Genomic DNA, 11,772 nt, shown 5'->3' with positions numbered 1-11,772 from the left:
TCCACGATTGATTGCTTCTCCTGGGGACCTCAGCCCCGCCCAGGGAACGTGCTCTGTTGCCAAGACGACGCCATAGTTACTCCGGACGCCCGGAAGCCTCTGGCAGTCGCCAGGTCCCGAGCTTCCAGCCCCGCGGGCTAGGATCCCGTCCCCAACTTGGAGCCCGAACCGATCCTAACCTGACCCGGCCGGCTTCGTCCCTTGACCCCTGCTTTGTCCTTGCCTAGACTCCGACCCCGACCCTGGCTTTGTCCCTGCCCTTGACCTCAGCCCCGGCCCTGACCCCGCCCTGACCCTACCCGTGGCCTCTAACTTCCCCTCGGCGGTCCCCAGCTCTTGCCTGGTCCTACCCTGGCCAGCCACCTCCCCTAGTCTTGGATCTGACCCTTGACTCCTGACCCCAGACCTCCTTGGACCGGCCGAAGCCATCGTCTCCCAGCGAGTTTTCGGACCCCAATCCTGGGCCGCCCAGCCTTGATCCGGCGAGGGCCGGACCCTCGGCCTCCGTTGGCCCCCTGACCCAAGCCCTGGCCCCCGGAGCAACTTGCCCGTCTCCTGCAGCTGCCTCCTGAGCCCTGAACGTGGAAGCGGGCCCCGGGCCCCAGCCCCAAGATGAGCAACAATGACTCGGCCCTCATGGTGGGTGGGAGAACAGGAGGAGTCTCGATGGAGGAGAGGGGAAAGGAAGGGCTGTGAACTGGGGTTGTCTGCCTCTAGCCATGCGACTTCTCCGTAGACCGCGATCCCCCTGGAGCTGGGCCCCTCCAGAGGCACATTCCGTTCAAGTGGGGTTTGAGGCCACCAAGTCTCAGGGATGCCTGTCAGGTCAAATGGGCTTCTTGCTAGTGCAGCCTTCTTCTCATTGCCAGCCCTGAGGCATTCTAATGTGGGCATCTGAAGCTATAGGTTGGTTGGTTGGTTGGTTTGAAACTCACCTTCTGTCTTGGAACAGATCCAAGGCAGAAGAGCAGTAAGGGCTTGGCAATGGGGGTTAAAATGACTTGTCCAAGGTCATACAATTAGGAAGTGTCTGAGATCAGATTTGAATTCAAGACCTCCCATCTCTAGACCTGGCTCTCTACCCACCAATTGAGCCACCTAGCTGCTCTGAGGCTTTAGGTTTTATAATCAATTCCTTTCTTGGATTTTACCTTCTAACTTCTCCATATCTCAATCACTATTCTTACTTCCTCCGCGGTATCTAAGATGGGCAAGTAAACACAGGCACTTTGTTCCTTCTTCCTTCGCTTAAAGCTTTTTGTCACTCTTTGCAAGACTCCATTCTATGCTAGATAGACTCCATCCTTGGCCAAGAGCCTGTCATCCTTTATCATTTAAGCTGTGGTCCATAAATCCAAATCCCAGTCTGAGACATCATCTTCTTGACCAGGAGCTCAGGCAAAGGGCAACAAACATTTCAGTGACTATGTGCCGGGCCCTTTGCTGAGAGGAGGTCCATTCAAAGATGATGAAAACATCCCCAGTTCCCCTGTGGTGTTCAGTTACTTCCCCTAGACCATCTAACCTCTCAACGTTGGTCTTGTAGTAGTTGGTGGGATTTGGGGGAGAGTGAGGAACACATGGTAGTTGGGAAAGCTCCTTGAGGGCAGGGACTACCTCAGGGTTTGGGGGGATTTGTGTGTTCTTATGTCCTCAGCCCCTAGCCCAGTGCCTTACACATGTTAGACATTAAATCCTTGTTAAACTGCATAGAAACTTTTCATTTCCTCCCTTTTCTCACTCCTCTATAATCCAGCTTTTGCTACCACCATCCTGAAATTGCCCTCCAACACTGCCATTAATTTCCTAGCTTCCTATATCAAGTGGCCTCTGCCCAGGCCAAAATTTCCAATTCATCTCAGCAGTTTATTAAGCACATGCCATGTGCAAGTCACTGAGTTTGGTGCCAAGGATATTCACATTCCCAACTGGATCTGCCCATTTGGAAATGCCCGTCATCCTGCAGACCTGCCCATCTTGTCTGCCTCCTTCCAGGAGTTTACAGCAGGGAGTCCTCCCACCACAGAGGAGCCCTTCCTGCCTTGTATTTGACATCAAAAAAGTACCAGTAAAGCACTCCAGCTGTCCACCTGGCAGTGGCCATGGTTCCAGTCCATGTCTTCTTCCTATCATACGGTTCCCTGACGTTATCTTTATTCATGTTCTTGAGAGTTCCTCACTAGTTGTGTGTAACAGCCTGTTTCCTCCTGCAATGTACCTTTCGGTGGCCCTTTGTGTGCTCTTTAGAGATCATTGTTTTCCATCTCTCACTGACACATGAGACACTGACATGTCTCACTGACAACACTGATAGAATGTTGGTATTAAAAAGATGGGCCTCTGCTTTCATGGAAAGCCTGCAGTCAGGAAAGGAGCTTCAGAGTTCCCTGAAGGCAAACCAGCCCTTTCCTCTACCCATCTTACTTGGTGCCCTTTTGTCCAATGTATACTGATGGGCAAGTGTTATAGTATGTCTATCCAAATGAATTTTGCTTTCTGGGCAGTAAGTCTCCTTCTATCCTCTTGGCCTCGCCTGTGTGGATGGTTAATCTGGAATCCTCCGAATGTTGATGAATCCCATCCAGGAGCTTTAGCCATGTTTGTGTAGTTGTTTGACAGTTGCTAGCCATCGTGCATCTGTCCTCTTCTGCACTCTTCCATCCCAACCACCATTTTATTCCTCTTTCCCAGAGAATAGTGATCAATTCAGGGTCACCTCTGTTTCTAGAGAAGGTCTAACAATGGCATCCCTGTAACTTCCTAGACAAGGCTGCCTTGTGTGGCCACCACTCTTCTTTATGTGTTAATTCCCCCTAATAGAATGTAAGGTCCTTGAGATCCAGGACTATCTGACTTTTGCATTTTTATCTAAAAGCATCATGTGTATGATAGATTCTTAATGAATACTTATCAATTAGCCAATAGTCAATAAACATTTATTAGGTATCTACTATGTGCCAGGTGCTGAGCTGAGCCCTGGGGATACAAATAAGAAAAAAAAAAAGACAATCTCTCCCATCAAGGAGCTTAAATTCTAATGGGGAAAGACAATACATGAAAAGAAGCAGAGATGTGGGGGGTGAGAAGGAGGAGATAATATTTGTGGAGTCAAAACCAAGCAGAGCAATTGATGAGAAATGAAGAGCTGGCTGGAGATGCTGAATCTTCTAAAGGGAGGATTTGGAAGTTGTTTTGTTTTGCTTGCCCTCAGGTCATCAAGGAGAAGCAACAGAGCTACTGAGGGGGTAACTGAGTACCAAAGCTAGTCAGGTATTGCTTAACAAGAATCTCTAGAAAAAAAGGCAGGAATGGGTTGTAATCTGTACTGATGGAAGAGGTATGCCTATCAAGGAGATCATTACCTTGAAATATTTTTAAGTTCAGTTTAATTTTTTTTAAATGAACAAAATTCCATGTTTTCTCTAATCAAAAAGAAAAAAAAAAACTTGTAACAAATCTGCATACTCAAGAAAAATTGCCACTTGGGCCACATCCAAAAAGTATGTCTCAATCCGTATCTTTTATCTGTCAGCTCTCTAAGAAGGTGGGTAACATTTCATCCTGGGTCCTCTGCAACTGTTGTTGGTCATTGCTTTGATCAAAGTTCTAAAGTCTTTTAGAGTGTTTTGCCATTACATTGTGGTTATCATTGTACAAATTATTCTCCTGGTTCTACTCACTTCACTCTGCATCAGGTCATAGAAGTCTTCGCAGGTTTTTCTGAACTGTCTTCATTTCTTATGCCCCCATGCTTTTCCATTCCATCCATTCACTGTGATTCATCCAGTCATTGCCTTCTTGATAGATACCCCATTCATTCCCAGATCTTTGTTACTCAAACAAAAAATGTCATAATTTTTTTTTTACAAATAAGTCCTCAAATAATCTCCACGCAAAGTAATTAGCCAATTTGTAACTGAGATCTTAATGTGCCAAAATTATTTCTATGCCACTATTTGTTCAGGTTCTTTCCACCAGCCACAGCAGTAACTCAAATGGTCTTTCCTTCCATTAGGCTAAAATAATATATTATTGTCAAGAAAAGTACTTTCGACATGTGCAAAATGCGGCCTCAGAAGGCTTGGAGAAATTCAGCAATGACTCTGTTCTGCAGTTTTTCAAGGCATATGGACTCCTACGGGAAGGTAATGAGTGAGGGTTGGAACTGGGCCTGGCCTTTTGGGGACTGGTTGCCTAATAATAGCCAATAAACTATCCATAAAATGGGAACCCAAAGCACCAGAAGGTTGACAGAAACGTAAAGTCAAGGCAAATCAGCAAGCATTGATTAAGCACTTACTCTGTGCCAGGCAGTGTGCTGGGGATGCCAAGAAAGGCAAAAACAGTGCCTGTCCTGGCAGCTGCTAGATGGATCAGTGGATTGAGAACCAGGTCTAGAGACAGGAGGTCCTGGGTTCAACTATGACCTCAGACATTTCCTAGCTGGGTAACCCTAGACAAGTCACTTAAACACCATTGCCTAGCCTCTCTTCTGCCTTGGAACCAAAATACAGTATTAATTCTAAGATGGAAAGTAAGAGCTTTAAAAAAATAAATAATAAAAATTTTTAAATTTACATTTTTTTTAAAATAAACCCTTACCTTCTGTCTTGGAGCCAGTTCCAAGGCAAAAGAATGGTAAGGGCTAGGCAATGGGTGTCAAGTGACTTCCCCAGGGTCACATAGTAGGAAGTGTCTGAGGTCACATTGGAACCCAGGACCTCCCATCTCTAGGCCTAGCTCTCAATCCACTGAGCTATCCAGCTGCCCCCTAAATTTACATTTTAAAATGTATTTTTAACATTCCTTTATTTTTAAAATTTGAGTTCCAGATTCTCTCCTTCCCTTCTATTCCTCCTGAGAAAGCAAGCATGATGATATCAATTACACAAGTTAAATCATGCAAAATCTATTTCCATAGTAGCCCTTTGAAATACGAAAAAACAAGAAAAATCAACAAAGTGAGGAAATTATATTTCCATTTGCACTTAGAATTCATCAGTTCTTTCTGGAGGAAGAGCATTTTTTCACATTGAGTGCTCTGGCATTGTCATGGATCACTGCACTGATCAGGGTAGCCACATCCTTCACAGTTGACATTCCAACATTGCTGTCATGGTGCACAATAATATCTTAGTTCTTTCCACTTCACTTTGCATCAGTTCATATAATTCTTGTTCTGTTTTTCTGAAATCATCCCCCTCATCATTTCTTAAAGCAAAACTGTACTACGTCGTATGCCACAACTTGTTCAGCCAGTCCCCAAATGTTGAGCATCCCCTTGATTTCTGGTTCTATTCCACCACCAAAAGAGCTGCTAGGAGGATTTTTGTACATAAAGATCCTTTTCCTTTTTCTTTGATCTCTTTGTGATACACACCTAGTAGTGGTATTGCTGGATCAAAAAGGTATGCACCATTTTAGGCATAGTTCCAGACTGTTTTTCAGAATGCCTAGACCAGTACACAACTTCATTAGTGGATGGATGTTGCCCTGCTCTCCTCCAGTATTTGCCATTCTGATAGGTATGAGAGAGTTGTTTTAATTTGCATTTCTCCAATCAATAGTGACTTAGAACATTTTTTATATCACTATAGATAGCATTGATTTCTTCTTTTGGGAAAAAAAAAAAGCCTGTTCATATCCTTTGACCATTTTGCAATTGGAAAATGGCTTTTATTTTTATAAATTTAACTCAGTTCTGTACTCAATATATGTTGAGAAATAAAATCTTTGCTAGAGAAATTTGGTATAATTTTTTTATATTATTTCATTATCTGTGGTACCTTTTAGCAAAATGTATTTCACTGATTACCACTTTTAATTCGTTCTGTTTTTGCCTTAGCTTTGTCTAAGATTAGGATTGCTACCACCACACCCTGCTGCCCTTTTTTATTTTTGCCAAAATGTATTAGATTCTGCTCCAGCCCCTTATTTTAGTTCTCTATATATCTTTCTTCTTCAAATGTCTCTTGTAAACAATGTGTGGGTAGATTCTTGGTCTCATCCACTCTACTATCTGCTTCCATTTTATGGGTGAACTCATCCCATTCAAACTCAGTTATACTGACCATATATTTCCCTACATCTCATTATCTTCTGTTTCTCCCATATCTTTTTATCCCATCCCTCCTCACAGATCTTATTTTTGCTTCTAACCTCTGCTTCCTTTATTCTACCTTCCTCTTTCTTTTATCCTCTTCCCTCCTTTTTCCTTATGGGGTAAGTTCCGTTTCTATACACAACTGAGTGTGTATGTGTATATTTCCTTCTTTGAATCAGTTCTGATGAGAATGAGGTTCAAGCATTGCCCATCATGCCTCCCCGTTTTCCCCTCTGTCATAAAAGGTCTTCCTTACACCATCTCTTTTATATAAAAAACTCCCCCATTATCTTTCCCCCCCCTTCATTTTTTGTGGAGATCATTTCAATATAATCAAGTCACACCATGTCCTCTATGTAATTGCCCCAATAATGATAAAGTTCTTAAGAATCACATATATCATCTAACCACATAGGAATGTAAACAGTTGAACTTTATTGAATCTATTATAATTACTCTCTCATGTTTATATTTTTATGCTTTTCTAGACTTTTATGTTTGAATGTCAAATGTTCTATTCAGCTCTGGTCTTTTCAGCAGGAATACTTGAAAGACTGCGATGTATTAAATGCCCATTTTCCCCCCTGAAGGATTACTCTCACATTTCCTGGGCAAGTGATTCTTGGTTATAATCCTAGTTCTTTTGCCTTCTGGAATATCACATTTCAAGCCATGAAGAAGTCGCTAAATCTTGTGAAATTCTATCTGTGACTTCACAATAATTGAATTGTTTCTTTCTGGCTTCTTGGAGTATTTTTCTCTTTGACATGGAGCTCTGGAATTTGGCTATAATATTTATGGGAGTTTTCATTTGGGATCTCTTTCAGAAGGTTATCAATGGGGGGCAGCTGGGTGCGCAAGCAAGGCCTAGAGATGGGAGGTCCTAGGTTCAAATCTGGCCTCAGATACTTCCCAGCTGTATGACCCTGGGCAAGTCACTTAACCCCCATTGTTAGCCCTTACCACTCTTCCACCTTGGAACCAATACACACTATTGGTTCCAAGATGGAAGGTAAGGGTTTATTTTTTAAAAAGGGGGGGCGGGTTATCAATGGATCCTTTCCATTTCCATTTTCCATTCTGGTTCTAGAATATTAACATTGTTTTCCTTAATAATCTCTTAAAATATGATGTCCAGGCTCTTTCTTTGATCATGACCTTTAGGTAGTCCAATATTACTACTTCTTTTTTTTTAAACAAAAAATCCCTTACTTTACATTTTAGAATCAACATTGTGTATTGATTCTAAGGCAGAAGAATGGTAAAGGCTAGGCAATGGCGATTAAATGACTTGCTCAAGGTCACCCAGCTAGGGAAAATCTGAGGCCATACTGGAATCCAGGACCTCCCATCTCTAGACCTGGCTCTCAATCCACTGAAACACCTAACTGCCCTCCCCACCAGAGTCCAATACTTCTTAAAATATTTCTCTTAGATATTTGCCATAAAAGAAATTAATCAATCTTATTTAAATAAGAATTTCTTGGACACTAGTGTGGAATATAGATTGTAAAGGGGCTAGATTAGGGCAGCAAGACCAATTTGACTTAAATTATGAAAGAAGATTGTTTTACAGCAATCAACAATGAACATTTATTGACTGAGTCTCTGCTGTGTACCAGGCATTTGGTGAATGTGGACTTTGGGTTCTGAGCCAATATCTGGGTCTCCTCCACACAGTACACCCTCCCTCTCTTTGCTATAATAGTTTTATGCATTTTGGTTTAAAATATTGTGAGTAAATGATTGTGAAAATGTCTCTGCAGAACACATACAAGATGCCATCGGCGAACTAGAGACACTCAAGAGCCACCCAGACGTGTCCCTGTGCTCACTCATGGCCCTCATTTATGCTCACAAGCGCTGTGAGACCATCGGTAAGTGGGGCCTGATTGAGAAGTCCTGCCACCATCCTCATCCTCCCAGAGATAAGCCTGCCCCATAGTCGTAATCAAAGCCCAAGGTTCTGGGGAGAGTCTGAGCTGATGAAAACCCAGACTGGAGGATTTGCTTTTGGTTTCCTTTCCCTCTGGAGCCCCTCAGAGCATAAGCTGTTTGGCATTTTAGTTTACTAAGGACTCTGACCCCTACAACAACCACCCTGGAAGTTGGGAACAACAAGCAGTATTGACTCCATTTTACAGTTGGGGAAACTGAGGCCATATGAATCCCAGGGCTCTCCAACTCCCAATTCTAGGTCTCTTGCCTTTACATTAGGTTGCCCTCTTTATCTGTGGCATTTCACTAATTCTGCCTTGGAATCAATATATAGTATTGATTCTTAAATGGGCAGTAAGGGATTAAAAAAAAGTATTGCACTACCTAAAAGCCATGATCAGTTCCCCAGTAGGAATTATCCTCCTGCCCCAAATCCCTAGGCCATCTCATTCTTCTCAGTTCTCAAAGCCCAAGCATTGACTTATTCATTCTTTGGCTGCCAAGAGTCACAGCCAAGGCTGCCAGTCTGTAGTTCCTGGAGCACAGCTTCCCTAAAAGCCACATTTGTCTTCTCAGAGTTCATCCCAGATGCTACCAAGGGATCAGTGCCAAGGGCAGGGATTGTTTGACCCCAAAAGCCAGGACTGATTTCAAACTGCTAATGTGAGCTTCAGCTCCTCCTTAGGGTGTGGATCATTCTGCCCTCTTCAGTTTTAAATCATCCATTCTCCTTAAAGATGGGAAGAAGTAGGAGTCATGCTGTCTGTCACCTTCTCCCTGGCACCAGTGCCCAAGGGCTGCCTCATTCCTTCCTTGTTCTCCTGGGGTCATCCCAGGCCTCCATAAGCTTTACTGTTGTCTTTGGCATCTTTCTCACATCTCAGCCCAGCCTAGGCTGTTGGGCTCCTTCCTGGTACTTTTCTTACCAGCTCAACCATTGTCCTCAGCCACATGGCCCACCTTCCATCTTTTCTCCTGATGCTCTTGGAAAGTGAACTCATGCCCAGTGTTTACCTCTCCAGCTCAGCAGCAAGTCCATATTGAGTGCTTACTACTGTGCTCAGAGCTAGGAATTCAGACAGTTAAGGAAAACAGCCCTAGCCCTCAAGGGGCTTTCATCCTCTTAAAAATATTTTTAAATTCAATTTTATTTTATTTTAATTTCTCCCTTCTCCCCCCCCCCCCACCATTGAGAATGCAAGAGAAATAAAGCCCGTTACAAATATGTATGTTATATGCAAAACAAAGTCCCACATGATCCATGTCCAAAAAGGAAAAAAGAAGGGAGGGAGGGAAGAAAGGAGGGAGGGAAGGAAGAGAAGAAGGAGGGAAGGAGGGAGGGAAGGAAGGAAGGAAGGAAGGAAGGAAGGAAGGAAGGAAGGAAGGAAGGAAGGAAGGAAGGAAGGAAGGAAGGAAGGAAGGAAGGAAGGAAGGAAGGAAGGAAGGAAAGAGAAAGAGAGGGAGGGAGCGAAGGAGGGAGGAAGGAAGGAAGGAAGGAAGGAAAGAAGGAAAGAAAGAGAGGGAGGGAGGGAAGAAAGAAAGAAAGAATGAAAGAAAGAAAGAGAGAGAGAGAGAGAGAGAGAAAGAAAGAAAGAGAGAGAGAGAGAGAGAGGGAGGGAGGGAGGGAGGGAGGGAGGGAGGAAGGAAGGCAGGAAGGAAGGAAGGCAGGAAGGAGGGAGGGAGGGAAGAAGGAGGGAAGGAAGGAGCAAAATGTTTGTCTATATCTAGTTTATGCCAAACCATGTCCTAAGTTTTTGTTGAATAGTGAACTCTTTTTCTGGTGGTCGTTCTTGGCAAACACCCCTCATGCCTCTACCATGTTAGCACTCATGGTAGTGCTGGGTGCCCATCGTAGTGTCTTAATTAATGATTGTTCATTTGAATCAAATTGGAGCAGAAAGAGACTAGAGGCAGTTAGGAGGTTGTTCTGGGCAGCTGATGAGCCTTGAAGTAGGGAAGCAAAAGGCAATGAGAATGGAAGAAGAGGTTATATCCCAGAGTTATTTCAGAAACATCCAAGAGCATTTGGTAAATGTCTGGATGGGAGGGGGGTCTTGTACCAGCAAGAAAACGTGAGTTAAAAGACCCCTGGTCCCACACTAGAGAGGCTGGGTGACTGCTGTATTCTGCCATGCCCATTGGCATAGGGAGAGAGAGCCAGACTTGGAACCAAGAAAACTTGGATTTAAGTTCCCCTCTGACCCACCCTGACTATATAACCCTGGATAAGTCACTTATCTTCCCTGTGTTCTGAACAGCTCTCTGAGATTCTAAGGTGCAGAGAAGGTCCCCAGGTGTGTCGGTAGAGTTTCTGCAGCTGCCCTCTTGCTCGTCAGTCACACAGAGGAGGACAGCCTCTTGTGAGTTAGACAAGGCTGCCTCAGAAACGCAGCAGGAACAGAGGAGTCACAAAGACCCCCAAACCAAGCCAGACAGAATTTTCTCCCTAAGCTGAGGATAAACTGGGACCCAGACGGAGGTGTCTGAGGGTTCTCCCCTACAGTGCCAGCAGCTTTCCTTCCAGATTTGTCTTTGGAAGACAGATCAGGTTACAGTTCAGAAAACAGCATGTTAGCTCCCAGTAGAGTCTGATGGAGAGGCAGGGGAGTCCATGGAGCCCGAGAGTTGGCCCCCAAGCCCTGCCCCCACTATGTACTAGTCTCCTCTGGGCAGGTTGTCTTCTCTTAAGGTTCCAGACAACTCTCCCAGACTCTGCTTGTAGGGAAGTTCCTCACTAGCAGGAGTTTTCCAGATGGATGAGATCCCCATCTAGGCTCCCCCTCCAAAAGGAAGTCACCGTGTTCCTAACCTTCTTCAATCTGGCATTCTCCCTGGGGGGCAGATCGAGAGGCTATTTCAGAACTTGAAAATTGCCTCAAGGAAACCCGGAAAACTGCTGGTGTGAACGCCTTGTATTATGCAGCCTTGTTCCTATGGCTGATGGGTAAAAATGAGAAAGCCAAGGAATACGTGGACAGGATGCTGAAGGTGACCAGCGGATCCAGAGAGGTACTGTCGGAGGGGGGAGGGTTTTCTGACCAAGGGGGAGGGGAGGGGGAGGGGGAGGATTTTAAATCAGAGAGAACATAAGCCAGCATGGGCACAAAGGACAGCATCCTCCATGCTCAAGGGCAGTGGTGGGAGCTCACAAGTGACCAGACACAATTGGCTGGATCCTGGACATCTAGGGTGGAGCATGCACTTGCTGAGCTTGGGGAGGGGCAAATTCTTTGGGGTTTTCATTAAAAGGCAAGCCTGGTGATGTATGACCCCCAATGAAGCTCTAGTGTGTGAATGTGAGGCGCTAGGAACCAGTGGGGGAGTTGCTTTGGGGTAGGAGGACCTTCCAGCCCCTCACATCACACCCCATAGGTGGCCAGCTCTTCCACCCCAGGGAGGGCCAGCCTTGAAGCCACGTAGAAACTAGCAGAGATGGGGGATGAGCTCTCAGCCAGACATGTCACCTCACTGCACTGAAAGCCCCCCATTGCCTTCTTCCAGGGCTTTGTTCTCCGAGGCTGGGTGGACTTTACATCTGACAAACAGCATACTGTAAAGAAGTCAATCAAGTATTTTGATCAAGGGATTCGGGACACCAAAGATGTGTTGGGCCTAATGGGGAAGGTAGGAGCACAGGCAGAGTGTCTCGGTGCTAGTCCTCTTTGCCACCTCCTGCCCAGCAGGACCTCAGCTCCTTCTGTATAAAGTGAAGCCCATGGCCCCGGGGTCCC

The 11,772-nt window shown here is 45.0% G+C and overlaps 1 protein-coding gene across 3 annotated transcripts in view; it reads left to right on the top strand.

Annotated features, from left to right (window-relative positions):
• The first annotated feature begins 113 nt into the window (after positions 1–113).
• Positions 114–11,772, top strand: part of TTC21A (tetratricopeptide repeat domain 21A) — a 42,629-nt gene continuing 30,970 nt past the window's right edge. Inside the window, exons 1-5 of one of the 3 annotated variants that reach the window (XM_056804217.1) lie at positions 114–639; positions 4,016–4,145; positions 7,870–7,980; positions 10,884–11,050; positions 11,543–11,665. In XM_056804217.1, the coding sequence (XP_056660195.1) occupies positions 613–639; positions 4,016–4,145; positions 7,870–7,980; positions 10,884–11,050; positions 11,543–11,665 (558 nt within the window). In that variant the 5' untranslated portion in view covers positions 114–612. Of the gene's footprint in view, positions 640–4,015; positions 4,146–7,869; positions 7,981–10,883; positions 11,051–11,542; positions 11,666–11,772 lie in introns of those variants that run through there. The other 2 variants (XM_056804218.1, XM_056804219.1) reach the window with 2 other exon arrangements.

This window comes from Monodelphis domestica, chromosome 7 (genome assembly GCF_027887165.1).
Source record: "Monodelphis domestica isolate mMonDom1 chromosome 7, mMonDom1.pri, whole genome shotgun sequence".
Taxonomy (NCBI): domain Eukaryota; kingdom Metazoa; phylum Chordata; class Mammalia; order Didelphimorphia; family Didelphidae; genus Monodelphis; species Monodelphis domestica.
Note: the sequence above shows the minus strand (reverse complement) of the source record. Positions and strands in the feature narration are given on the sequence as shown.